Source organism: Lepidochelys kempii, chromosome 3, assembly GCF_965140285.1.
Source record: "Lepidochelys kempii isolate rLepKem1 chromosome 3, rLepKem1.hap1, whole genome shotgun sequence".
Lineage (NCBI taxonomy): Eukaryota > Metazoa > Chordata > Testudines > Cheloniidae > Lepidochelys > Lepidochelys kempii.
In genome coordinates this window covers 179,716,367-179,743,214 of record NC_136382.1, presented here as the reverse complement: position 1 = coordinate 179,743,214, position 26,848 = coordinate 179,716,367, and the positions used below count along the sequence as shown (strand labels likewise).

The window sequence follows — 26,848 nt, the reverse complement described above, 5'->3', positions numbered from 1 at the left end:
AATATGCATAGACCACCTCTAAGAATACCACATCATTGCAACAAGTTTCACCATTCCTATTTTATATATATTCCTGTAAAGAAATAATCTCTAAAAGTAAGAGCCAGTATGAGAATATTCATGGCCATCTGGAATGGATACATTCCAGAAGGTCATGGATACTGGCTCACTGAAGAGAGAGCAATCTAGGTAAAATGTCATCCTGCCACAGAAGAGTAAAATGCCCCAACCTCTCACTCAGAGAAGTTGATGACAAGTGCAATTTCTTGTATTTAATTAATATAAGGCAATTTACATTTGTTCTTCCTCCCACTCCTACAATGTCTATCTCCCTTATCCCCCCACCAACATTGGTATGATGGGCTGCAAGCATGTATCAGCATGGGCAATTACGATGGCCAAAGAGAACATGTGTTATTCTGCATGCGAGAGATAGTTAAGAGAACAAGTGAAAGTGTGACAGATGGTGGTGGGGTATGAACGGATGCACTTTCTCTGACTCATTCATGCTTACTTGCTTTCTCTACCCACTCACTAAGAAAGCAGAATGTGGGAGAGGAGTCCTAGGGGTCAGCAAGTGGGGGAGGGAGGTAAGGAAGTTCTGAGACTATTAAAAGAGAAATGGGAAGACAGGCACGGAAGTACTCTCAGGTAGCTGGTAAGCAGCTGCTAGAAGCAAGAATGGATTGAAGGCTGTTCTGGCAGCAGAACACGAGGTCAGGGAGTAAGAAGGGGGTGAGGAAGCTGAAGGACTGTGGGATGGTAGTAGAGATGGTGTTGGAGGCTACATGGATAGGTAGCTGAGCTCTGGCAGTGCTGTTACTTGCTGAGTTAGCAGACAGGACTGACCGTCAGGCAACCACCTCCCAATGCCTCCCCCTAATGACAGGCCTGAGAGAGATGCAGCACTCAAACTGGGAGGAAGATCAAATCCAGAAACCACATTTTTCAGTTTATTTATTTTATACATTTGCACCTGTGATGGTTTGGGGATGCTCCGTACAACTTATGAATTCTGGTTGATTTTAAATAGGATTTTATGAAGTTGTTGCTATGAAAAATGCTGTTCCATGGAATTCACCTCTAGCTATGCATATCCACCATAGGCTAACAGGACCTGGCAAGTACCCACAAGACAATGGACAGGATATAACTTTACCAACTGTGCTTTGACCAGACAAAAGATATGCTAAGAAGGTTTGCTGGAGCTGAGCGAAGATACTTCCTCCTACTTGTGTGTAGGAAGGGGGAAATGAAGATAGTGGAAAGTTACCAGGAGTAGGACAAAAAGGGAGAGGTGACAAACCAGGAATTTTAAAAAGTCTGGGAAGTAAGGGGAAGATGGAGAGAGACACAGGATGTGTGGGGTGCAGGAGAGAGGAAGGAAAATGGACCAACAAAAGTCACAGAAATTGAGCTGGGGAAGAAGGCTCTATATTTCAGAACTGAAGCCATGCACTGCAGCAGAAGGTCCCTGGATGTCCCAGATAATTAGGGCCCTACCAAATTCACAGTCCATTTTGGTAAAGTTCACTGTCACAGGATTTTAAAACTCATAAATTTCATGATTTCAGCTATTTAAATATGAAATGTCATGAAGTTGTAATTGTAGGAGTCCCGACCCAAAAAGGAGTTGGGGGGGGGGGGTGTCGCACGGGTATTGTAGGAGGGGTTGCAGTGCTGCTACCCTTACTTCTGCTCTGCTGCTGGTTGCGGCGCTGCTGTCAGAACTGGGTGGCCAAAGAGTGGCAGCTGCTGGTTGGGAGCCCAACTCTGAAAGCAGAGCTACTGCCAGCCGCAGTGTAGAACTAAGGATGGCATGGTATGGTATTGTCACACTAACTTCTGCACTACTACCTTCAGAGCTGGGCCCTTGGTCAGCAGCCACCAATCTCTGGCCACCCAGCTCTGAAGGCAGCAATGCAGAAGTAAGAGTGGCATGGTATGATTTTGCCACCCTTACTTCTGCACTGCTGCTGGTGGGACGCTGCCTTCAGAGCCGGGCGCCCGGCCAACAGCCACCACTCTCCCACTGCCCACCTCTGAAGGCAGCGCAGAAATAAGGGTGGCAATACTGCGACCCGCCCTAAAATAACATTGCAACCCCCCTGTAACTCCCTTTTGGGTCAGGACCCCCAATCTGAGAAACGCTGGTCTCCCCCCATGAAATCTGGTCTTTTATGTGCTTTTACTCTATTGTATACAGATTTCACGGTCCATGACGTGTTTTTCACGGCCGTGAATTTGGTAGGGCCCTACAGATAACTCTGACCCCAGCCCAAGAATGCCCCAGCGTGGTGATGAAACCAAGGCAGGGAAACATGTGAAGGAGTTTATTATTTTTGTACAGAGCTGTGTATGTCTCATGCTACTAAAGAACGAGCAAGAGGATTGTAACACCAAAGTTAAATCTATACGATGTATACCTTGAAAAGGTAAACTGTGGGCCCAGACCACCACACAGCTGGAGTTCTGGGAGAGGACATGCTTAAAATACTGGGGAAAGGTGAAGGGTTAGCACTGCTTCTAGGGCCTACACAGGGGGCCATATGGTCGCAGCTCTCAGCAGGGGGTGCCAGATGGAGGATCTGCACCACAACTCATGGCCACAAATCCTAAGAGAATAGCAATGCACTCTGCTCAGACTCTGGAGCATAAAACACCCTGAGATTTAACAGCTGGATCCCTCATAGCAGTCTCGTGAATGGCCAAGAGGGGGTCCTCAGCTAGAGCTGTGAAAGCAGCACTTTGGCATATCTATTATCCCCATGTAGCCAGCCAGTTTGTCCTTTCATTTACATGGGCCTTCTACAAAGGAACAGGGGAGAGAAGGACATGGCAAAATATGATTGTAAAGCATGTTTTGACGTGTTAGTCCGTATTTTAAAAAAACATTTAAACAGTGGCTCAAAAAGGCTTTAAAAATTACTAATCTTGGTAAGGATTTTTGCCCAGTATCTTGAGATACAGAGGCTTTGCCTTCACTACAAAAAATGTGTTTTTACCACAGGATAACTAATGTGCATAGCTATCCTGACATAAACCCCCTAGTGGAGACAAGACACTGTAGTTTTTGCCATGAGATACCCAGGCAATGTCAACACTATACTCCACCTGTGGTTCACCTCGCCTAGGTACCTCAGGGTAAAATTACAGTGCCTTTTCTCCAAGGATGTTATGCTGCCAAACTGGTCGGAAGCATCAGTCCAGAGGGTGAAATACAGGATGAAGCGACACTTCAGCACTTCAGAAATAAAAACCTGGGAAGATACTAAAGTTTTTCGAATTACAGAGGAGTATCGCTTGTGCCCCCATTGATACAGCCTCTGAGCTGGCTCCAGGGCAAGCACAGCCAGCTCTGCTCACTTCCTGGGGCCTTTGTCTCTGCCAGGGCCACTAGTAGGGGGCACACAGCTCCCTGAACATCCTGTCTGCTCGCCTGAGCTGGGCAGTGGGCTCTGCTGAAGCACTAGACATGGGATGCAGGGGTTCAACGGGAACAAGCAAGGCAGCAGCAGCCTGCCAGCAACTTGCCTCCCTGGATTCTGGAGGGACTGCTGGGTTCAGGGAGAACAGGAGACCCTGGGAGAAGACAAGAAGGGGCTTCCCTGGGCTCAGGGAAGCAGAAGCCACTGGACTCAGGGAGGGATGGGGGTATTGCAGGGTTGAGGCCACCTGATACTCAGGCCAGTCCCTGCCTCCTGTAGCTGGGCAGGCTCCCAGAGCCAGGAGCTTGCTCTTCCAGGCACACCCCGTTGCGAACTGGCTGGGCCCTGAGTAGGGGGACAGTTCCTGCAGAGATACCCCTGACCCAGCTGTGCTGTGCCCCCATGGCTGGTAGTGGAGCAGGTGCTGCAGACTGAACCACTGCCAGGAGGCTCTCACAGGGACTTCATCAGCTGCCACCTCAGTGGCCGCTACCCACAGCACTACCAGGCTTGAGTGATCCAAAGCCCTGTCACCAACCTGGACACCCTGCTGGGTAGCTCCAACACCCCTGACAGATAAGTACCCCAGCCCATCCCCCTAACCTCTCCTTGCAAACCTACCGTGTGGGCCCATTGCCCCATCCATCTCTTGCTGGCCCATTCCTGTCCTCTTAAACCATCACACAGACCCATCCCTCCTCCCACACCATGTCCCAACTCCCCTCCCTCTGCAATCCCACACACTTACGTCAGAAGCCATCTCCCAGTCTCTGCAGGGTCAGTGTTGGCCCTTGCTGTAAGGGAGGGAAGTGAGAGGGTTCAGAAGGCTGGTAGGTGCAGTGTCTCTGGCAGGCGGTACATTGCCTGGGGCCTGGCCTACTCCTTTGAGTGGGTTCCCTGCGGGGAGGACCTGGCTGCCACATGATTCTGTGCTCATCCACCACCAACACCCCACAAATAAGCCCCAGAAAGGGCCACCTGGCCAGATGCAGTTACTTGCAGAACAGCTAAGCAGGAGCCCCACACACACTTGAACCCAGTGTGGGCATGTGGGACTGGCTGGGCTACTGGGGAGTTTTCCAGATGGTGCCAGCGCCCCTGTCCGGGCAGCCATACCATGGTACTAGGGCTGAGAGTGAGGTACATGGTGAGGTTATACAGTGGAGGGGCAGGCAGGGGGTAAGGCGAGCCTAGGATGCTTACACAGCCAGTGAGGTAGGAATGGCGGAAGCAGGACAGAGATGGGGAGATGTTAGCAGGGGGGGGTTGGGAGAGTGTGGGGGAGCTGCATTCTCAGAGTGGCTTTGTGGTGCCATACTGTTGTTTGAATGCTGTGCCCAAAGTTAAAGGAGTTGGCTCCAGCAGGGTGATGGGAACCAGCACCCAAGCCAGGCCTACGCCACAGCAGGCACTTGGGCTGGCGTTCACACGCTGAACAGACTTGCTGCCTTTCATTGCAGATCTCCCTCAGGCCTTGTCCGTGCTAGCCATTGCATGATGCTGCCATTGTCCCATGGCTCTAGAGATGGGTGGACAGCCAGGCGAGCCATTACTGCCAATTGCTCTCTGCTGAAGGTGAGGGTGACCCTGCTGCCATGTATAACTGGAGGCGGGGAGGGAGGGAAGAACTGGCAATCTCTGCCCCCCCAGTGATCATTTCTGCTGGGCTCCAGCACTGTAACATTTAGCACTGCATCACTTCCTGTCTCCCCTATGTTTTTACTGTAAGACAGCTAATGCATGTTAGTTATCTCATTGCAAAAAACAAAACAACAAGAACAAATCCCACATACCTAACTAAAAACTTTGAAGGTACTGCTAATGTCACTGGGGGAAAAAATACATATATAGTTTACAATTTTAAAAATGTAACAGAATCTTATCAAGTCACCTCTGACACTGCTAGAAGGAACGTTTCTAGATTTAACGTTTAAGTAATCCTATGGGTATCACTCTAACAAGAACATGAAATTTACAGTTAAGGGTGAAATCCCAGACCCAATGAAGTTAATAGCAAAAATCCCATTGATTTCAATAAGGGCAGGACTTCACCCCCACAACTTTTCATTTAATATTCCCTATTTAAATCGGGATTGCATCATATGTCTTGATGCATCCTGGAGGTGAATGCTTGGCTAAGAAGATGGTGTCACCAGGAGAGCTTTGGCTTCCTTGACCACAGGATGCTGTTCCAGGAAGAAGGAATACTAAGTAGAAATGGGGTCCACCTATCGAGGAAGGGGAAGAGCGTATTTGGATACAGACTGGCTAACCTAGTGAGGAAGGCTTTAAACTAGGTTAGAAGGGGGCAGGTGACCAAATCCCACAGTAAGTCAAAAACATGGAGACCTGGGAGAAGGGTCGGAATTGGCGGGGAGCATGGGCTGTTATAGCAGGGATAAAGGAGAGACAAAACAGAAGTGGGGAGAGCGGGAATCAAATCAGTATCTTAGATGTCTGTATACTAATGCAAGAAGTATGGGGAATAAGCAGGAAGAACTCAGAATGCTAGTAAATAAAAAGAACTATGACAGTTGGCATCACAGAATAATAGACATGACTGGAATATTGGTATAGAAGGATACAGCTTGCTCAGGAAGGACAGGCAGGGAAAAAAGGGTGGAGATGTTGCCTTGTATATTAAAAATGTATACACTTGGACTGAGGTTGAGATGGAAATAGGAGACAGACTTGTTGAAAGTCTCTCGGTAAGGATAAAACGGGTAAAAAACAAGGGTGATGTCAGGGTAGGGGTCTACTACAGACCACCTAACCAGGAAGAAGAGGTGGATGAGGCTTTTTTTAAGCAAATAACAAAATTGTGCAAAGCACAGGACTTGGTGGTGATGGGGGACTTCAACTACCCAGACTTCTGTTGGGAAAATAACACTGAAAGGCACAGATTATCCAACCAGTGCTTGGAATGTATTGGAGACAATTTTTTATTTCAGAAGATGGAGAAAGCTACTAGGGGAGAGGCTGTTCTAGATTTCATTTTGACAAATAGGGAGGAACTGGTTGAGAATCTGAAAGTGGAAGACAGTTTGGGTGAAAGTGATCATGAAATGGTAGAGTTCATGTTTCTAACGCTATGTCTACATTACCCCCCCCCCCCAGTGAAGAGCTGCCAAATTGACCACAGATCGCTCTCCAGTCGACCCCAGTACTCTACCCCAAACGAGAAGAGTACGGTAAGCTGATGGGAGAGTGTCTCATGTCGACCCAGCGTAGTGTGGACCCCGCGGTAAGTCAACCTAAGATATGGCGACTCCAGCTATGTTATTCACATAGCGGGAGTTGCATAGCTTAGGTCAATTTACACGATAGTGTAGACATAGCCTTAGGAATGGTAGGAGTGAGCAAGAGCAAGCTATCCCACTGCATGGGAAAGATAGGAAGTATGACAAGAAACCACGCTGGCTTAACCAGGAGCTCTTCAATGATCTAAAAATAAAAAAAGAGACCTACAAAAAGTGGAAACTAGGTCAAATTACAAAGGATGAATATATACAAATAACACAAGTATGTAGGGACAAAACAAGAAAGGCCAAGGCACAAAACGAGATGAAACTAGCTAGAGACATAAAGGGTAACAAGAAAACATTCTACAAATACATTAGAAGCAAGAGGAAGACCAAGGACAGGGTAGGCCCATTACTCAATAAGGGGGGGAAATAATAACAGAAAATGTGGAAATGGCAGAGGTGCTTAACGACTCAGTTTCAGTTTTCACCAAGAAGGTTGGTGGTGATTGGACATCTAACAGAGTGAATGTCAGTGAAAATGAGGTAGGATCAGAGGCAAAAATAGGAAAAGAACAAGCTGAAAATTAATTAGACAAGTTAGATGCCTTCAAGCCACCAGGGCCCGATGAAATGCATCCTAGAATACTCAAGGAGCTGATTGAGGAGATATCTGAGCCATTAGCGTTTATCTCTGAAAAGTCATAGAAGACAGGAGAGATTCCAGAAGACTGGGAAAGGGCAAATATAGTGCCAATCTATAAAAAGGGAAATAAAGACAACCTGGGGAATTACAGACCAGTCAGCTTAACTTCTGTACCTGGAAAGATAATGGAGCAAATAATGAAGCAATCAATTTGCAAACATCTAAAATATAATACGGTGATAAATAACAGTCAGCATGGATTTGTCAAGAACAAGTCTTGTCAAACCAACTTGATAGCTTTCTTTGAAAGGGTAACAAGCCTGGTGGATGGGGGGGAAGCGGGAGACGTGGTATATCTTAACTTTAGTAAAGCTTTTGATACTATCTCACATGACCTTCTCATAAACGAACTAGGGGAATGCAACCTAGATTGATAAGGTGGGTGAAAAACTGGTTGGAAAGCCGTTCCCAGAGAGTATTTATCAGTGGTTCACAGTCACGCTGGAAGGGCATAACAAGTTGGTCCCACAGGGATCAGTTCTGGGTCCAGTTCTCTTCAATATCTTCATCAACGATTTAAATGATGGCATAGAGAGCACACACAAAGTTTGTAGACAATACCAAGCTGGGCGGGGTTGCAAGTGCTTTGGAAGATAGGATTAGAATTCAAAATGATCTGGACAAACTGGAGAAATGATCTGAAGTAAATAGGATGAAATTCAATATGGACAAATGCAAAGTAGTCCACTTAGGAAGGAACAATCAGTTGCACACATGCAAAATGGGAAATGACTGCCTACGAAGGAGTACTGCGGAAAGGGACCTGGGGGTCACAGTGGACCATAAGCTAAATATGAGTCAACAGTGTAACACTGTTGCAAAAAAAAGCAAACATCATTTTGGGGTGTATTAGCAAGAGCGTTATAAGCAAGATACAAGAAGTAATTCTGCTCTACTCCGCGCTGATTAGGCCTCAACTGGAGTATTGTATCCAGTTCTGGGTGCCACATTTCAGGAAAGATTGTGGACAAATTGGACAGAGTCCAGAGGAGAGCAACAAAAATGATTGAAGATCTAGAAGACATGACCTATGAGGGAAGATTGAAAAAACTGGGGTTGTTTAGTCTGGAAAAGAGAAGCCTGAGACAGGGCATCATAGCAGTTTTCAAGTACATGAAAGGTTACAAGGAGGAGGGAGAATAATTGTTGTTCTTAACCTCTGAGGATAGGACAAGAAGCAATGGGCTTAAATTGCAGCAAGGGAGGTTTAGGTTGGACATTAGGAAAAACTTCCTGTCAGGGTGGTTAAGCACTAGCATAAATTGCCTAGGGAGGTTGTGGAATCTCCATCACTGGAGATTTTTAAGAGCAGGTTAGACAAACACCTGTCAGGGATGGTCTATATAATACTTAATCCTGCCATGAATGCAGGGGACTGGACTAGATAACCTCTCGAGGTCCCTTCCAGTACTATGATCTCTGTTACATCCAGTGGTAATTTGGCAAATGAAAGAGTCACATAGTAGTGGGGAGGGCCAGAGGAGTAATACAGCGCGACACCTTCTTGAAGATCACTCCTCAAGTAAACAAAATCCTAATGAATACATTTTACAGAGACCTCTCCTTCTCAGCCATATACAAGAGGACAAGACACCTCTGTTCACCATATTCATGATTCAGGAGGTGGACCGAGAGTATAGTATGCACCCTCTCTTGCAGGCCAACATCCAATTCGATGCTAGCTTTCCCAAAGGGACTTGCAAAGGAAAGTTCCATGGAACACTATCAGCTACATTTGAAGTCTGTAAATTGAGTATCTGAGGAGCCAGTATGCATGCATATGGCAAGGTAGGGGAAAGGAAAGAGAGAGGGGAATAAACTCCAGACACAGAGGAATCCCTCCACATGCCTTCAATTCAAACATTGTATTACTCAGTTTCAAATCACTCAGGTTTTTGGCATGGCAAGCTATACAAGTGTTGCCACATTCTATTACAGAGACAGATCCCTCAGGTCTGCTAATCAGAATTTGTTAATATCCACCCAGTTTATGCCTTCACACTGTGCTTGAGATTTGGATCCCCTGAGTCCATATGTCATTAGTGTCCTTTCCTGATCCAATGGTAGGCTGCTACATAGTGCAATATTGTGTCTGCTGTCTCTCTCCTGGCTCATCACTTTTTCCCTCATCACTTTCTGATAAGAAGTCTTAGAGATTTCTGCAAGTTACTAAGAATTCTTTCGTCCACTCCCTCATATTTTGGACACTGGAGTATAAAATGCCCTCTGGCTCAATCCTTCTGTCACAACGGTTGAATAAATTACTCCTCTCTAGACTTGGTCTGTGTCTTGCACTTTCCAATTTCCCTCTCTAGATTACAATTACTGAGATTCTATTTGGCAAGAATCTGCCACAGGTTTTTCACATATCACTGTAGTGAAATAGTCTGCTAAGGAAAGTTCTATGCAGGGATCTGTAGCAGTCTAGTTTGTCGCTGATTTTGATCTGTTATTCTGGTTTTTATTCTGGTCTAGCATCTTGAGCATTTTTTACTTGCAGGAAGGGGGGTCATTTGCTCCACTGGTCACAAGTTTAACCTATTAGCCCTGCACGAGATAACTGTACAGGACCAGATCATGTTTTCATATGGATTTAAGTTTTGATTCGCTAGCGCTTTGCAGTAGAGGAAGTGTTACCACTTTAGCTAAGATTGCATCAGAAACTGTATGTACTTTTCTGAATGCTGATTAGTCTGGGAACAGACTGAACTATGCTGTGCCTATTGCAGCATCACCATACATCTGTCATTGCACAAAATTTAGCTTGATCTCCTTGTTTAACACAAGCTTTTATAAAGCTGCCTTTGGCTAACCTAGAAGTGACCTTTGAAATTTTTTAAAGAAAAGATTACTTGGTAACACAGAAGTCTCCCTCCGTCTTCCTCACAATAATATGGTAGCTAGACAGGACTTTTATCCTTTTCTCCTCCCACCACCAGTGAAACACAAACATAGGTACTGCGGAGGCATCATGGTAGGTATCTGCATCTCCAGCAACATAGACTCATCTTGCCTACACACAGAGGTTCCATCAGTTAATCTAAAATAGGTTTAAAAAAGCAATTTAAACCATATAAACCTCTGTGTGGCTACACTTCTGATTTAATCCTAGTAAGGGCTTGTCTACACTTGAAACATTACAGCAGCACAGCTGGAGCTGTGCTGCTGTAGTGCTCCAGTGTAAAAACTAACTACACAAATAGGAAGGGTTCTCCCATTGGCATAGGTAATCCACCTTCCTGAGAGGCAGTAGCTGGGTCAACAAAAGAACTCTTCCATCAACCTGCACACAGGGACTTAAGTTGACTTAACTGCATCAGGTAGTTGGGTCGATCTAATTTTTTATTGTAGACCAGGCTTAATTTTACTGACAAGAAAACCTGATACAAATCTGGTTTAAACCAAATTACATATCCACACAGGGGTTTGCACCAGTTTAACTAAAGAAATTTAAAAACACAGCTTTAGTTAAACTGTGTGTGTGTGTAGATAAACCAGGCCTCCCTTCAATCCCTCCTTAAATGGAATGATGCTACAAAACAAGATTGAGGACAAAAGGTGGGCTCAGTTTAGTGGGCCACCTCACCCAAAAACTTGGGTGGGCAAAAGGATAAATACTGTTCAACAGAAGTTAAGCCTTGCTAATCTCCTTCTATAGTAACAAAAGCTTCTATAGCAAGCTTTATAAATAAAGAGCTGCCTCAACAAATATATACCATAGGTAATGTCTTAAGGCCAATCTACTTCATAAAAATAAACCATTTTTGGAGGAACAACTTGAAGTTTAAATCAGTTTTAAAGAGTGATTTGAAAGTAATTTTAAGGTACACCTGCCAATTTGTGGTATTACACATATTTTCCTTTTTTTTAAAAATTCTCTCCTGTTGAGAAGATCCACACATACAGAGAAAAATGCCTATTTAGTGAAAGAGTGAGACTGAATTTGAAAGTACTTATGTATAGTCAAAGTAAACAATCTGAAAAAAAAAATTTTCTCTAATCTTACAGTTACAGTAATTTTAGGTTTCAGTCAAAAGTAGATTTCTTAGTTGACAGCATCCCTTTAAATGTGGCTGTGGCCTCTACATTACACATATTTTCTCAAGTAACAAACTACTGTAGTTTCAACTTTCTAAACTGATATCTTTACCTGCACTATTGCTCTATTTCTCTCCTTGTCCAAGAAATTAAGTCTACCTTTGGCAGTAGAAACTCACGTGACCTATAACATGACTTCTGACATTAAGCAAATATTCTTTCCTCTTAAAATAGACTAGTCTCATTTCAGTGTCTACACTGCCACTTTCAGTGCTAAAACTTTAGTCGGTCAGGGGTGTGAAAAAACACCCTCCTGAGCGACAAAAGTTTTAGCACTGAAAAGTGCCAGTATTGACAGTGCTTTATTGCCGGGAGCCGTGCTCCCACCCCTCATTCAGGGTGGTTATTGCCGGGGGAGGGCTCTCCCGGCGATAAAAAATAAAGCGTGACTACACTGCCCACGTCACAATGCTGCCGTGGCCGCACTGTAGTGTGGGCAGTGTAGACATACCCTTAACCTCCCACAAATCTCAGAAGAGCAGCAGGCAAGGCTAGCCTCTCCCTTGCAATCAGAGGATATAACCAAGGCCATCAAAGAAATGAGTCCAGGCAAGATCTCCAGTCCTGATGGCCTACTAACAAAATTCTATCAAAGTCCCAAAGAAATGGCTCCTAACCTGTTATAATTTATGAAGATGCCCTAAAGAAAGGTACATTACTGCCTACTCTGAGGGAAGCCCTAATTACTGTACTACTTAAACCAAGTTACAATGTGCAAAAGTGTACTAGCTATAAATCCATCTCTTTAATCCAGGGGTTGTCAAACTTCATTGCACCGTGACCCCCTTCTGACAACAAAAATTATTTACACAACCCCAGGAGAGAGGACCAAATCTTAAACCCACCCAACCCCCACCGCCTCAGGCAGGGGGGCCAAAGTCCGAGCCCCACCACCCCAGGGGGAGCCGAAGCCCCAAGGCTTCAATCCCAGGTGGGGGGCCTGTAACCTGAGCCCCATCACCCAGGACTGAAGCCGCCCGGCCCCAGGTGGTGGGGACTGGGCTTTGGCTTCAGTCCCAGGTCCCAGCAAGTCTAATGCCAGCCCTGGTGACCCCATTAAAATAGGGTCAAGACCCACAGTTCGAGAACTGCTGCCTTAATCAATACTGATATAAACATACTTTCAAAACTATTGGCTAAGATACCTGAAAAAGTAATGAGTGATAAGGTTCAGCCCAACCAAGTGGGATTTACTAACAAAAGGCACAGTTCTGATAACAGGTTTCAGAGTAACAGCCGTGTTAGTTTGTATTCGCAAAAAGAAAAAGGAGTACTAGTGGCACCTTAGAGTCTAACCAATCTATTTGATAACACACATCAGTTGATCAATGTTATGGCATTCCACCAACATTCTAGAAATTCCCATGCAAGCATTTCACTCGATGCAGAGAAAGACTTTGACAGTGAACTGGAAATATCTGTTTCTTAGCCTGGATAAATTTGGGTTGGAGAAATCCTTTATTTCATGCATAAAGCTGTCATATTCCAATCCCAACTTTTGCATCCTAACAAATAGCACAAGACCCCCACTCTTTGATCTGTTTCAAGGAAATAGACAGGGATGCCCTCTCTCCCCTATCATTTTCAACTTAGCATTAGAACCATTTACAAGACTAATTAGGGAACACTAAGGTATTTCACGGATCAAATCAGGGTCTCAGGAGACAAAAATCCTTCTCTCCTAATATATTAAAAAAAAATTCAGGTCAATCAATATCCTACAAACAATAAATAACTTTGCAAATTCTCTGGCTACAAGACAAATTGGGATACATCAGAAACAATGAAGATCCATTGGATTTAGCAGGAAGTGGCTCTTCTATAGGGACATTTAGATGGCAGCAGAAAACCTCAGATAGCTTGACATCCTATTCCCTAACAAAATTAAAAACACAGTCAAGGTTAACCTAACCCTATTAATCATGGAGTTATCAAATGATTTAAATAGATGGTAGGCACTACCACTCTCCCTTTGGGGAAAAATGATCATTAAAATGAATGCCTTTCCCAGGTTCCTTTTCATGGTGACCTCCCTCCCACTCCATACTCCTCCCTTTTATTTTATTAAAATCGACAACATGTTCAGGTTCTTCTTGTGGGGTGCTGGTAACAAACCCAGAATCCCATTACAAAGATTACAGTTTTCTGTCAAAACAAGTGGTTTCAGGTTTCCCAGCTTTAAATTTTATCATCAGGCAACAATTCTTAGCCAACCACCACAGTGGCTCATTCCCTCAAGCTGTAGAGACCCAAACTGGCTCCACATGAAAGCAGAAATGGTTGCTCCTTTACTCTTTAACAAAGCGCAGCAGTCGGATTATTACCAGATTCCCTAAAGAACAATTACCAACTACTGTGGCCACCAGAAATACAAGGCATATGCCTATTAAATTTAATAGTCACCCCCTTCTACATATCATGGCCTCTATCTGGAATAACTCGAAACTCTGTAAAGCAGGCAGCCCCATCATTTGGCCAGACTGGATTAGGAAAGGGATTCTGACCATCACTCAATTTATTGAAAATGATTCCTTCCTCCCTTTTACAATATTAAAAGAAAGGTTCAATCTAGAGACTACGAAGGAGTAGCAATATATCCAACATAAACATACCATCTCCCATCTCCTTGGCTCCAAAGCCTGTGCTACCCCGACCCACCTAAAATGCTTTAATTTCTTACAATATTACCCAGATTGCCAAAACCTATGGCAACATTATATGCACACTTGGCCAGAAAGTTTGAATTAAACATGGATTGCCTAAAAGAGAAATGGGAAGAGGAACTAGGCAAATTCTTCTCTGCTAACCAACAGAAACAAATTTTAGCCAATACTCCAAACTGTTCCTTGGGCACCTGTTTTAAGATTAATCCAGCAGAAAATCATATGGATGATGCACTGGACCACTCTCCAACTGTTCAAAACAGGTGCTGCTAAAACAGACAAATGTTGGTGCTGTGATTCAGCAGGTGATAACTTAACCCATACACTCTGGGAATGCTCCTATACCCATATATTTTGGGCAGAACTTAACTGGAGAGTGAATTTTTTCCTATCAAATATAATTGTGTTACAAGCTAAACATGTAATCTTAAAGCTAATAGATGTTAACTGAATAAATCAGAAAGACTTCAGCTAAGCAGAGCACTAATAATTGCTAAAAGACTCATATTACATAAGAACGGCCATACTGGGTCAGACCAAAGGTCCATTTAGCCCAGTATCCTGTCTTCCGACAGTGGCCAATGCCAGGTGCTTCAGAGGTAATGAATAGAACCGATCTAAAAAACCAGAAGTCCAAAAAGCGACCAACAACTGAAGACTGGATCACAGACATCGTAAGTTTGGCAACCATGACAACCATAACAGAAATACCTAAGAAAAATTCTCAGAGATATGGGATGCTTTCCTGCATGTATCTGAATGATCCTATTAAATGTATCCCTCACTTCCGCCTCCTCTCTCCCCACATCCTTCCCTCCCAATTTCTATTCCCCTCTTCTGAATTTTGCTTCTATTCTTTATCTTAATTTTTCTTTAACTAGTTGGATTTTTATAAACTAACTTGGTTTGTAAATTGTGTAATACAAATAATTGATCTATATTTTAACTATATATATATATATATATATACAGATAGATATATAGATAGATAAAATTAAATGTTTCAAGTATAGGTCTGGTTGGGTAGCAAATGGTGAATATATTATGAGAAGTTTATGTATAGTTTATGTTTATTTTTTTCTGTATATTTTTATAACATTTAATAAAAAGTTAATAGGAAAACAAATATTACATTCCATATTATCTACTACAAACAGCATACCAAACCTCATTTATTCCAGTCTGACTGTGTGTGCACGCTTAGATTTACTTCTTTTTGGCTTCTTTTGAGCAATTACAAAACAAACGTTCTGCAGGACACCACCCTGAAGAGTGCTTACGATGCACAATTTTGGCAAATAGAAGTGCTTCCTTCTATATACTGAGAAGAATATATAGCATTTCAGTAGGCTAACACTGAGAGACATGGGGGAGGAAATGGGTGAATCAATAAAAGCCAAAATATTTCCATTTGAGCTTTATGTACTTAAAAAAACACCACTAAAGGAAAAGCAATTAAAAGATATAATTTGGTTGGGCCTCAAGAAAACCAAATTTTATTCCGCATCTTTTGAGGAAAACTATACTTTTTTCAGCAATTTGTGTTTTTGTTTATATCCATGGAAAATTCAAGTTTTCCACAATTTATGATCATTCCAGTGGCCAGAAACCATCACCAACCAATCAACATCCCTTTGATTCCTGTGGTGGGATAGTGGGTTGGCCTGCATTTCATTCACCTCCTTCCCTCTCTGTGGTTAGGGAAACACACATGGAAATCCTGGCCTGATTTAAGCCAATGACAAGACTTTACCCTTGCTGTCTGGCAGCACGAGGAAGAAAAATAGGGAGAAGCTCTACAGCAGTGGTTCCCAAACTTGTCACAAACGATGACTGTAGAATCTGCAGCAGCCCTTCTGGACCCTCCCAGATAATTGTTAGGCCAGACACTGCAACACTGCTCCTTTTCATTCACCCACCTGTGTTTGTAGACACAGGTACAGTACATGGACTAGTGAAGATATTTGTTTCCCTCACCAGCTCCAGTTCCACCCTGACTTAAAATTGCAGTGGGAACGTGGGGAGGCAGAATGTAATTACCTGAACTGGAACTTGGCTAGAAAACTAGAATTACCACCCCATTTCGAAAGTGCTTTAAGATTGCTGATGCTCACAAGTAGTCTGGACTTCTGTTTAACACCTCATGTGAAAGATGGCACCTCCAGCAGCACAGTGCCCCTACACACCAGGCTGGGACATGGGTTCCATTCAAATACTGCCCCAGTTGACAGTACTCGCTTCCTGAAGTCAGATAGGGTCACCGGATAAGGTGGTATGACTGCAGACCAGGAAAAAGTTTTGGGGTATTCAGTTGTACACCAGGGAGTTTGAGGTCTACAAAACAGGTCAAATGGGGCTGGAGAGTACAAGGCCCATCAGAGAAGGATTTTACATATATCTATAGCAGTGGCTCCCAAACTTGTTCTGCCGCTTGTGTGGGGAAAGCCCCTGGCGGGCTGGGCTGGTTTGTTTACCTGCCGCGTCCGCAGGTTCAGCCAATCGCGGCTCCCAGTGGCCACGGTTCACTGCTCCAGGCCAATGGGAGCTGCTGGAAGCGGCAGCCAGTACATCCCTCGGCCCGTACTGCTTCCAGCAGCTCCCATTGGCCTGGAGCAGCAAACTGCGGTCACTTGGAGCCGTGATCAGCCGAACCTGTGGACGCGGCAGGTAAACAAACCGGCCCGGCCTGCCAGGAGCTTTCCCTGCGCAAGCGGCAGAACAAGTTTGGGAACCACTGCTCTAGAGTCTTCTTTGAAAACTTCTAATTCTTGGTTAGAAGTGTCCTTTACAGCTATCCCATTCCATCTACTCCAAAGCAAACTGAATGAAAGAGGTGTTCCAGAGAACGGCCAAGAGGATTTGCAGTTGCTTGTATTCAAGCAACCCAACTCCTGTTAGTAAGATTACTAATTGTAATGAAGCCTGAAGGGCTCAGCAGATAAAACAGTTTTGGACTTCTGGAAGGAGGAGTTGGAGTCAGAAAGATGAGAAAGTAACTGAGGCACTAGGAATCTGAGAAAAAGGATAGCAGCTGGTCAGAATGGAGAGTCAATGCCTTTGTTAACACTCATGGCATTATAACGTAATAGAAAGACATTAACCAATTTCAGAAAAAATTTAACAGCAGTTTGTCAGTACTAAATGCTGTTCCTTTAAGAAACAGAAGGGGAAGAGAGTATAAGAACACACAAGTCTCCAGAGCATAAGCATATCACTATGCACAGGAAGCAGAACTAGACAATGAAATGGCTTCTGTTTTTACAGCTTCAAAAAGACTTCTTTATGTAAGTGGAGAAAAAACAGATTGTTAAGCTTCTAATCATTCATCTTCAACTAATCCAACTGTGCATCAAGACACTAAAATATTTCCTCCTATGAAGGGGCTGAGCAACCTGCCCTCAGCAGCACTCTAAGATTAAGGAGCCAACACTAGTAACATCAACATGAAACTTTTAAAGCTTTCAAAGCACCCTAAAAATTGTCTCCACAGAAGAAACACAATATTACAGTTAATAAGGAGAGTGTGTACAGGACTTCATGAGTCCCACAGGATTCTTGGGAATCCACATTTGAGAAGGAGTATTTATTCATATGCAAGAAATATTAATCTGGAATTAAGGTAGTAGGCACTCAGTACTGCCCTATTCTCCTTGTGCCTTTCCAGAACATTTGAGTTTAATTCCCAAAATTCAAATATTGGATAACCAGAAAATGTTCAAGTTAAAGTCCCCTGTAATGAAGGTTAACATTATGTGAAACAAATAGGCAGCTTTGGACAACCATAAAATACTGAGTTAAGTGACACTTCCCACACAACCTTAACTGCCCCATTCAATTCCTGCTTTAAGGAGTTCATCAGTGACATCACAGCACCTTACCCCTCCCTATGGCCTTGCCAGCCAGTTTCAAGTATTCCTCAGATCAATGGTGCTGCACAGTGAAGGTCCACTGGACTGGACTGTATGATAAGGGGTTCTGATTTGGAGTTTAGTTGGGCACTGAAAACGGCAGGGTTAATTCTGTTACTTTTCCCATTCTTATTGCCATCCCCATGCAGGCAGTTAACTTTTACTCTGCACACAGTACAGTGTCACAGTAGCTCTCAAAGACCAAATTTAAAAAAAAAAACCCACCCGTGTCATTATTCCTATGTGGTGTATACTAATCCCTCATTTTACAGTTAGAGTACATGGCTTCCTCATTTTTATTTTTAGAAAATGTACTGTACTATCAAATACATATTCTGAACTATAGCAGAAAATTATCTGTATTAGAGAAAGGTGGAAGCTCTGCCATGGGTAAGACTGAGAACTGCTTTCACTTACTAAATTTAGTAACTCTTCTAAAATCCTCCAAGGTTTCCAATACAAATTTTTCATGTGTAGCAGAGGACAGTTCTGTCCAAATCTACAGTGATCCATAAAAGCAGTTTTTGAAATATGAGATGCAAAAATAAGTGTTAATCATGGTTTGTAAACCATTAAAAAAAATTAAGAGTTGTTTAAATTCTTCATGTGTACCTTTGAGTCCCAAGTTTTGCCCAGGAAAAACATGATTTCCTCACAGACAGAATAGGGAGTAAAGGCAAAGCTTATAATGAAATACAGATTGCAACCATATAGATAGATCTCCTACTGAGTGGATGTACATTCATTTTAATTTTGTGCAACCTGTAATTCAAAAACAGCTGAATCACATTTTTCATCCATTGGCATCTTCCTGCATTCTGAAATAAATCTGTTGCTACTCACAACAGTAATTACCTCAGCGACACAAAACTACGTTGCTAGGAACAAATCTTGGTCCTTTAGCTCCAAAAATATAGGCATCTACCTCTACTAAGTTATAGAAAGGACCATATGTCCTTCCTAAGCTGTACCAGCCACCAGAGAATAAACTTTTTGTCATAACAATTACAATAAGAACACTAATAACTTGTTTAATTTAATTACGATCTATATTAGTTAAATAAAGAATATGCACACGTTTTCAATGAGATATTACAATGTGAAAAAACTGATGTGGTACTAGCAAACTTTTTTTGAGCTAGAAACAGACACTAGTCAACATTTTTAGATCAGGATAATTTTGTGATGACTTGTAACTTTAAAAAAAGTGTTCTCAAATTGACTATAAACTTTTCAAAAAGATTCTCTTTTGCTTTCAGAATAAACCTGGCAATTTTCAGGACAAATTAATTTGCTAGCCAAAGTTGAAAGGGCACTAAAAATAGGAGTTTATAATGGAACCTAGTCACAAATTTATACCCCAATCCTTCAAACACTTAAGTATAATTTTACTCTTATTAGTCCCATTGAAGTCAATGGGACTACTCACATGAGTAAAGTAATTGCAGGATTGATGTCTTAATGGAAGAGAGAATTCTCTCTCTTTATAGGATGCATACATAGTACAATTAAAGAGTCCATTTACTTCACTGGAAATTTTGAGCGTACAAGGAATGCAGCATCAAGCCCAAATGCATTTAAAAAGGGACCTGAAAGGCATTTTACCTGATGAGATCTGATTTCAGCATTTTGTGTTTCTTCCAAACAATTGATGACATCATGGACATCTGAAACAGCTGCATTTCCAACACACCCTGTGTATTAGTGATGTTCTCAGCTGTTGCAATATGCAGTAAACAAGATCCAAGATGTAGTTGTCAGCAAGAACTGAAGTAGTAACTGATTTTCAATTATTTCAATTGAAAATGTATTTAGGTCTGATCTTGTACTCCTTGTGTACCCCAAACACTACATACACACACAAACACTTAAAAATATGTGTATAAATATACATAATAAATGTTTTATATGTCTGTATGTAGTAAGTGCATAAATACTTTTTATTTACTCTACTGTTCATTGCTTCTTTTGTTTTCTGTATAGTTAATTGCTTTATGAAATATTATGAGAATACAACATTTGAAATTTGGATATCTGCAATAAAACTAAACAATAATTTTACCATCCTGAAGATTCTGCCTTTTTGTCTGGTTTTGGTTATAGAAAAATAAGTTCATACAGAAAACCAGTGTGTAACTTATGTAGGTCAGTTGGAGAGGGAATAAAGAGTTGACTTCCACTTCTCCCCCAGTATTTTTTTTAAGAAAACGTGTTCCCAGATCATTGCAGTGCATTATAGTACCACAGAAATCTTGGGATTAACTAAAGGGCATTTTTTACCCCTTCAGTAGAAACAACCAAGCTGCATCACACACACAATGAATTCAATCTTCAAAGAGGAAGTGACAAAACATACTAGTCCTGTCCCTTTTGTGATTCAGAGAGCTGCACAGAAATTATTCTAGATGGAATGCACTTACTGCCCTACTGACTAAACTGTTACAGTAGTTGCAGTTTACAGTATATCATCTAATGGTTAGTTCAACATACACACTGTCAAACTGCAAAGAGCCTAACTCCAGCAGATGAGCTGCCAAAGTCACCCTACTTTCAGAGGCAGTCCTTCCTCTCAGCCACTGACAAATGCCACAACATGTTTTGACAGCATTAGCATATGAACCTCTGCCATAAGACTAAAAACAACAGGCATCACTGTAAACAGTATGAGTTAGCAGATGGCTAGGGGAAAAATAGTACCAATCAAGTTCAAAATGTCTCATAATGCAGTCATGTAATGCTATCCAAGAATAGTCTTTGGTAAACACAAGGTCACTTGCACTGATATTAGTCAAAACCAGATTTTAATTACCACATATGTATTAAATTCCCAACAAGTGTTCAAAAATACTATTTTTCCTTTTTTTAATTACATAGGTGAAAAGCCACTTTACAATAAATTTAGGAACCAGACCACCAAATGCAGTCGTCACAGATCTCTAAGAAACTGACTTACTCATTAGTCTCAGTTATGTAGCAAATGTCATTGCTATAGAGATGCAGAGTGCTTAGCAAAGACAAAATGTTATTCATATGGACGCGATACACTGATTAGAGGATTGCAGCAGTCACCATGTAAAAATGGCATCATATGACATGGTCAGGCAGAAGAGATCATTAGAAAATATGAAACTGGCTATGTTTTTTAAAATGTATTTACACATTTCTATAATGCCCAAAACACCTCCAACTTTCATCGACACCAGGAAATTTTAGAAAAAATTCCCACTGGTATTACCACCAGAACCATCATTAGCACCAGCGGGAACCTAATATAGACTAGGGTCTGGCAGCTCTGTTTTTAACCATTGTAAGGCTTTGTTAACACAATGGCAAAAATGCTAGTAAATGCCAGAACCTAATCTATGCTAATGCTCCCACCAGTACAGAATCAGGGGGAGCACTGATGCAATTTTTGTTAATGGACTGTTTTATAATACTTAAATACTGCACCTACAAATATGTTTGCTATGGAGAAGGGACTGTTAAATTCCAATTTTGAACTATGCCCTTTTGGAAAGGCAGCATTTCAGTACTTTTGATGTTCATGAGATATACTGATTTGAAAACACTGGAAACTGAATTTCAACAGTGCAGCTACAATATGGCTAACAGAAGGGCAAGCTTACCCAGAAAGCTCTGCCACCTCTGGGTGGAAAGATATGTTTCATTTCCATGCCCATTCAGACCTTGGACTGTGAATAACAAAAAGAGGCCCCCGTTTTGATGTGTGTGTAGTGAAACTGGACTGAACCCATAAACTCATTTTACATAATCCAAACATCCATCACTTGGTAACAATACTTTTTTGTCATCATGCACCTAGGATAAATTAATATGGGAGTTTTTTCAAAAGCACCTAAGGCTGACATTTTCAAGGGACTCAGGGAATTAAGCACTTAAACCCTCTTGAATTTCTAGAGGATTTGGGTGCCTAGCTCTTTTAGGAGCCTTTGAAAAATCTCAGCCTGAGGCACCTTTTGAAACTCCCACTCAAGACCCAGCAACCTGGATGTAAAAGGGACCTGGTAATGGAATATGGAGCCTGAGCAACCCATCTGACCCAAATGGTTTTATTAACTGTGGGTCCAAAGGATAAAATCTCTTAAAACTTGTTTCCCTCTCAATACTGCAAAATGGTTACAAATTGAATCAATTTCTTTAACAAGGAAAAGGTGAGAGAGGAAGCAGGTTTTCACATCCCACGTAAATATACAAAATTAATAGTTTCCCAATAGACAAAGATGCCTTTACCAATGAAACATCCCCCTTTGCCCTTACTTCTTATTCCAAAGTACATTTTGACTGTTTTGTATCATTCATGGTGACGATACATTTGCAGAGACAAAGAGTATTTTGTGCCAGAGAAGAGACTGAGGTTAAGCTCAACAAGTTACTCACTGGGTCTGTTACATATTCCAAAGTCTAATTCAGTTTCCCTGAAACATAACCGCTCTTTGGAAAGTAGAACTACTGCCCTATCACAGTCTACTCTCCCCACAAAGTATACCCAGATGCGCAAGAAGAAACCACTGAACAAAAACCTGTGTGCTACCTTTGGCAGCAATGACCAGTACAAACTTATTCCCGGGAGAGATGGAGCAGTCATGTATAGTTTCTGGCTAAATAAGTGAAGGCTTAGTGAGTAAGTACCTTCTTTAAAGCCAATAAAATCCTTCTTCCACAGAGACTAACAGGCTAAGCAGCCTTGAAATGGGAGTCTAGTCTCTCTTGCAATACGAGCCTACAGTGGAAATTGCACAAGTCGGGAGACAGCAGCAGAAGTTCCCCAGCTTCCCCCAAACAAGAGCAGCAGCTCCCAGAGGCAGCAGCATCAGTCCCGCTACTTTAAAGACAGGGTTTAACCTGCAACAACCTAAAACCTGGCTCCAGTCCCAGCTCCTGCTGGTGTCACCTTTATAAATAGCCCCAGACAAAGGTCCCTCTGGCTCTTGGGGGCAGAGGGGAGTGACGGCTGAAGTTTAATGGACAAAGGACAGACTCATTGTGCAGGGGTTGGGGACCTCTGCACTGTCACATGCTAAAGAAGAGGGTCTCCACTCACAGCCTGAGCTGCTGTCACTGACCCCCCTTCACAGCCTGCAGACTGCTCGGCCTACAGGCACTTGCCCCCACATTAATGCTGAGCAAAAACTCTTGGGAAATAAAGGGATAGAGGGCAAAAGGCACCCACACCAGCTGGACACACACACAGGCAGCAGGTACAGAAGACAGCAGGGAAAACACATACTATAGAGAGAAACCTGGCGCGCGCACACACACAGGTTAGAGGATAGCCAGGTACACACACATTGCAGTGGGGGTAATAAAAGGCGGGTGCACACCACCAGTGGGTGTGTGTATAAACAGAGGATAAGTACACGCGCCTGAGGGGAGGCATATTGAGGGCAGGTACACCCCCACCTCCTAGGGGGAGTTACTGAGGGTGGGTACACACACCCCTCCCCACGGGGAGGAGTACAGGGGACAAGTACACCACTGCAGGAACGGGTAAGAAGGGTGGATGCACATAATCCCCAAGGAGGGTACCAAGAGAGGGTGTGTACACGCATGCACACAACGACCAAAGGCAAGAGGGATACCAGGGACAGGTGTACATACACACCCACACACCCCCTCAGGGAGGGCGGAGATACCAAGGGTAGGTGTGTACACCCCTTGGGGTGGAAGGATACCGAGGGTAGGTGTGTACACATGCACGCACACACCCTGGGGGTGCCAATGGCACATGTACACTCACGCCCCGGGGCAATGATGGTGTATGTACATACAAATACACACACCCCGGGGCATTGACAGCACGTGTACAAACATCCATGTACCGGGGAAGGGGACGACAACACACCAATGGCACGTATATACACGTATGCTGGGGGGAACAATGGCATGTCTACAAACACACACACATGCTGGGGCTACTTATGGCACGTGTATATACAAACTGACTTACCAGCAGCACCAATGGCGTATGTACATGCAGGCATGCGTGGACCAGGGTACCAATGGCATGTATACATGCACTCACCGGGAGTGCCACTGGCAGGCGTACATGCAGGCGCGCACGCACTGGGGTACCAGGCACTGATGGCAGGGTGTATACCATCGGGGACATTGATGGCGGGGGGTGCATACACACATACCCAGGGGCACCAAAAGCGCTTGTGTACACCCACACACACCCATACCCAGGGGGGCACCGACGGCGGCACACACACACACCCATACCCAAGGGGGCACCGACGGCGGATAGATACACACCCATACCCGGGGGGGCACCGACGGCGGCACACACACACACCCATACCCAAGGGGGCACCGACGGCGGGTGGGTACACACTCCCCTACCCCGGGGGCACCGACGGCGGGTGCGCATACACACCCACATACACACTCCCCTACCCCGGGGGCACCGACGGCGGGTGCGCATACACACCCACATACACACTCCCCTACCCCGGGGGCACCGACGGCGGGTGCGCGTACACACCCACATACACACTCCCCTACCCCGGGGGCACCGACGGCGGGTGCGCGTACACACCCACATACACACTCCCCTACCCCGGGGGCACCGACGGCGGGTGCGCGTACACACCCACATACACACTCCCCTACCCCGGGGGCACCGACGGCGGGTGCGCGTACACACCCACATACACACTCCCCTACCCCGGGGGCACCGACGGCGGGTGCGCGTACACACCCACATACACACTCCCCTACCCCGGGGGCACCGACGGCGGGTGCGCGTACACACCCACATACACACTCCCCTACCCCGGGGGCACCGACGGCGGGTGCGCGTACACACCCACATACACACTCCCCTACCCCGGGGGCACCGACGGCGGGTGCGCGTACACACCCACATACACACTCCCCTACCCCGGGGGCACCGACGGCGGGTGCGCGTACACACCCACATACACACTCCCCTACCCCGGGGGCACCGACGGCGGGTGCGCGTACACACCCACATACACACTCCCCTACCCCGGGGGCACCGACGGCGGGGGCGCGTACACACCCACATACACACTCCCCTACCCCGGGGGCACCGACGGCGGGGGCGCGTACACACCCACATACACACTCCCCTACCCCGGGGGCACCGACGGCGGGGGCGCGTACACACCCACATACACACTCCCCTACCCCGGGGGCACCGACGGCGGGGGCGCGTACACACCCACATACACACTCCCCTACCCCGGGGGCACCGACGGCGGGGGCGCGTACACACCCACATACACACTCCCCTACCCCGGGGGCACCGACGGCGGGGGCGCGTACACACCCACATACACACTCCCCTACCCCGGGGGCACCGACGGCGGGGGCGCGTACACACCCACATACACACACCCCTACCCCGGGGGCACCGACGGCGGGGGCGCGTACACACCCACATACACACTCCCCTACCCCGGGGGCACCGACGGCGGGTGCGCGTACACACCCACATACACACTCCCCTACCCCGGGGGCACCGACGGCGGGGGCGCGTACACACCCACATACACACTCCCCTACCCCGGGGGCACCGACGGCGGGGGCGCGTACACACCCACATACACACTCCCCTACCCCGGGGGCACCGACGGCGGGTGCGCGTACACACCCACATACACACACCCCTACCCCGGGGGCACCGACGGCGGGTGCGCGTACACACCCACATACACACTCCCCTACCCCGGGGGCACCGACGGCGGGGGCGCGTACACACCCACATACACACTCCCCTACCCCGGGGGCACCGACGGCGGGGGCGCGTACACACCCACATACACACTCCCCTACCCCGGGGGCACCGACGGCGGGGGCGCGTACACACCCACATACACACTCCCCTACCCCGGGGGCACCGACGGCGGGGGCGCGTACACACCCACATACACACTCCCCTACCCCGGGGGCACCGACGGCGGGGGCGCGTACACACCCACATACACACCCCGATCCCGCAGCCCTACGGCCGAGCCGGCTGGGGCCGCTCTTCCAATCCCAGCTGCCCCGGCCGGGCTTGCCCTCGGCGGCCCGCAGGGAGGCGCTGCTCGGCCCGGGCGCAGGACTCACGTGGAGAGTTTCCTGGTCCAGAAGAGCCCCCCGGGCCACAGCTCCTGCAGCTGCACGGCCCGGCCCAGGTTGCCTTTGATCTGGGCCAGCAGGCGGCTCGCCTCGGCCTCCAGCCGGTCCCCGTACGGCAGCAGCTTGTTGTAGCCGATCTCCTTCTGCGGCACGAAGCCCGGCGCCTCCCCGGGCGGCCCGCTCCCGCTCCGGCTCCCGGCCATGGCTGCCGCCGGCGCCGTCCCCTGCTGCCGCCGCCGCCCTCTGCGCCCGGCTCTGTCCTAACGAGTCACACAGCGGCTCCTGGTGACGAAGCAACCAACCGAGCGAACGGCAGCCTCCCGCTCGGGCCAGGTCACTTCCTGCGCGGGGGGCGGGGGGAGCGGAAGCGGGAGGTGGAGGCGGGGGGCTGAGCTGGGCAGGGGCAGGGGGGGAGGCACTTTAGGAGCGTTGGGGGACTTGGGGCAGGCCTCTGGGGCCTCAGAGGGGCAGGGAAGGGTGGGGCAGGCACTGGGAGCTGAGGGAAGTCAGGGGAGGCACTCGGGGGGTCGGGGAGTGTGACAGGGAGACTTCAAGGTGAGGATTTGAGGAAGGAGGTTGGGAGGAGGCAGGCGCTCTGGAGGGAGAGGCAGAGGTGGGTGTCTGAAGGGGAGCCGGGAGTAGAGGCTGAGACAAGTGTGGTGGGGATTGAGCTGAAGAGGGACAAGAGAGAAGG

General features: G+C 45.8%; 1 protein-coding gene across 4 annotated transcripts in view; it reads right to left on the bottom strand.

The window, feature by feature from the left end:
• The window catches only part of PSME4 (proteasome activator subunit 4), a 218,513-nt gene extending 192,023 nt beyond the window's left edge, over positions 1-26,490 (bottom strand). For 2 of the 4 annotated variants that reach the window (XM_073339165.2, XM_073339166.2), the window contains exon 1: positions 26,143-26,489. In XM_073339165.2, the coding sequence (XP_073195266.2) occupies positions 26,143-26,357 (215 nt within the window). In that variant the 5' untranslated portion in view covers positions 26,358-26,489. Of the gene's footprint in view, positions 1-26,020; positions 26,120-26,142 lie in introns of those variants that run through there. The other 2 variants (XM_073339167.2, XM_073339168.2) reach the window with 2 other exon arrangements.
• Between the last annotated feature and the right edge of the window lie 358 nt (positions 26,491-26,848).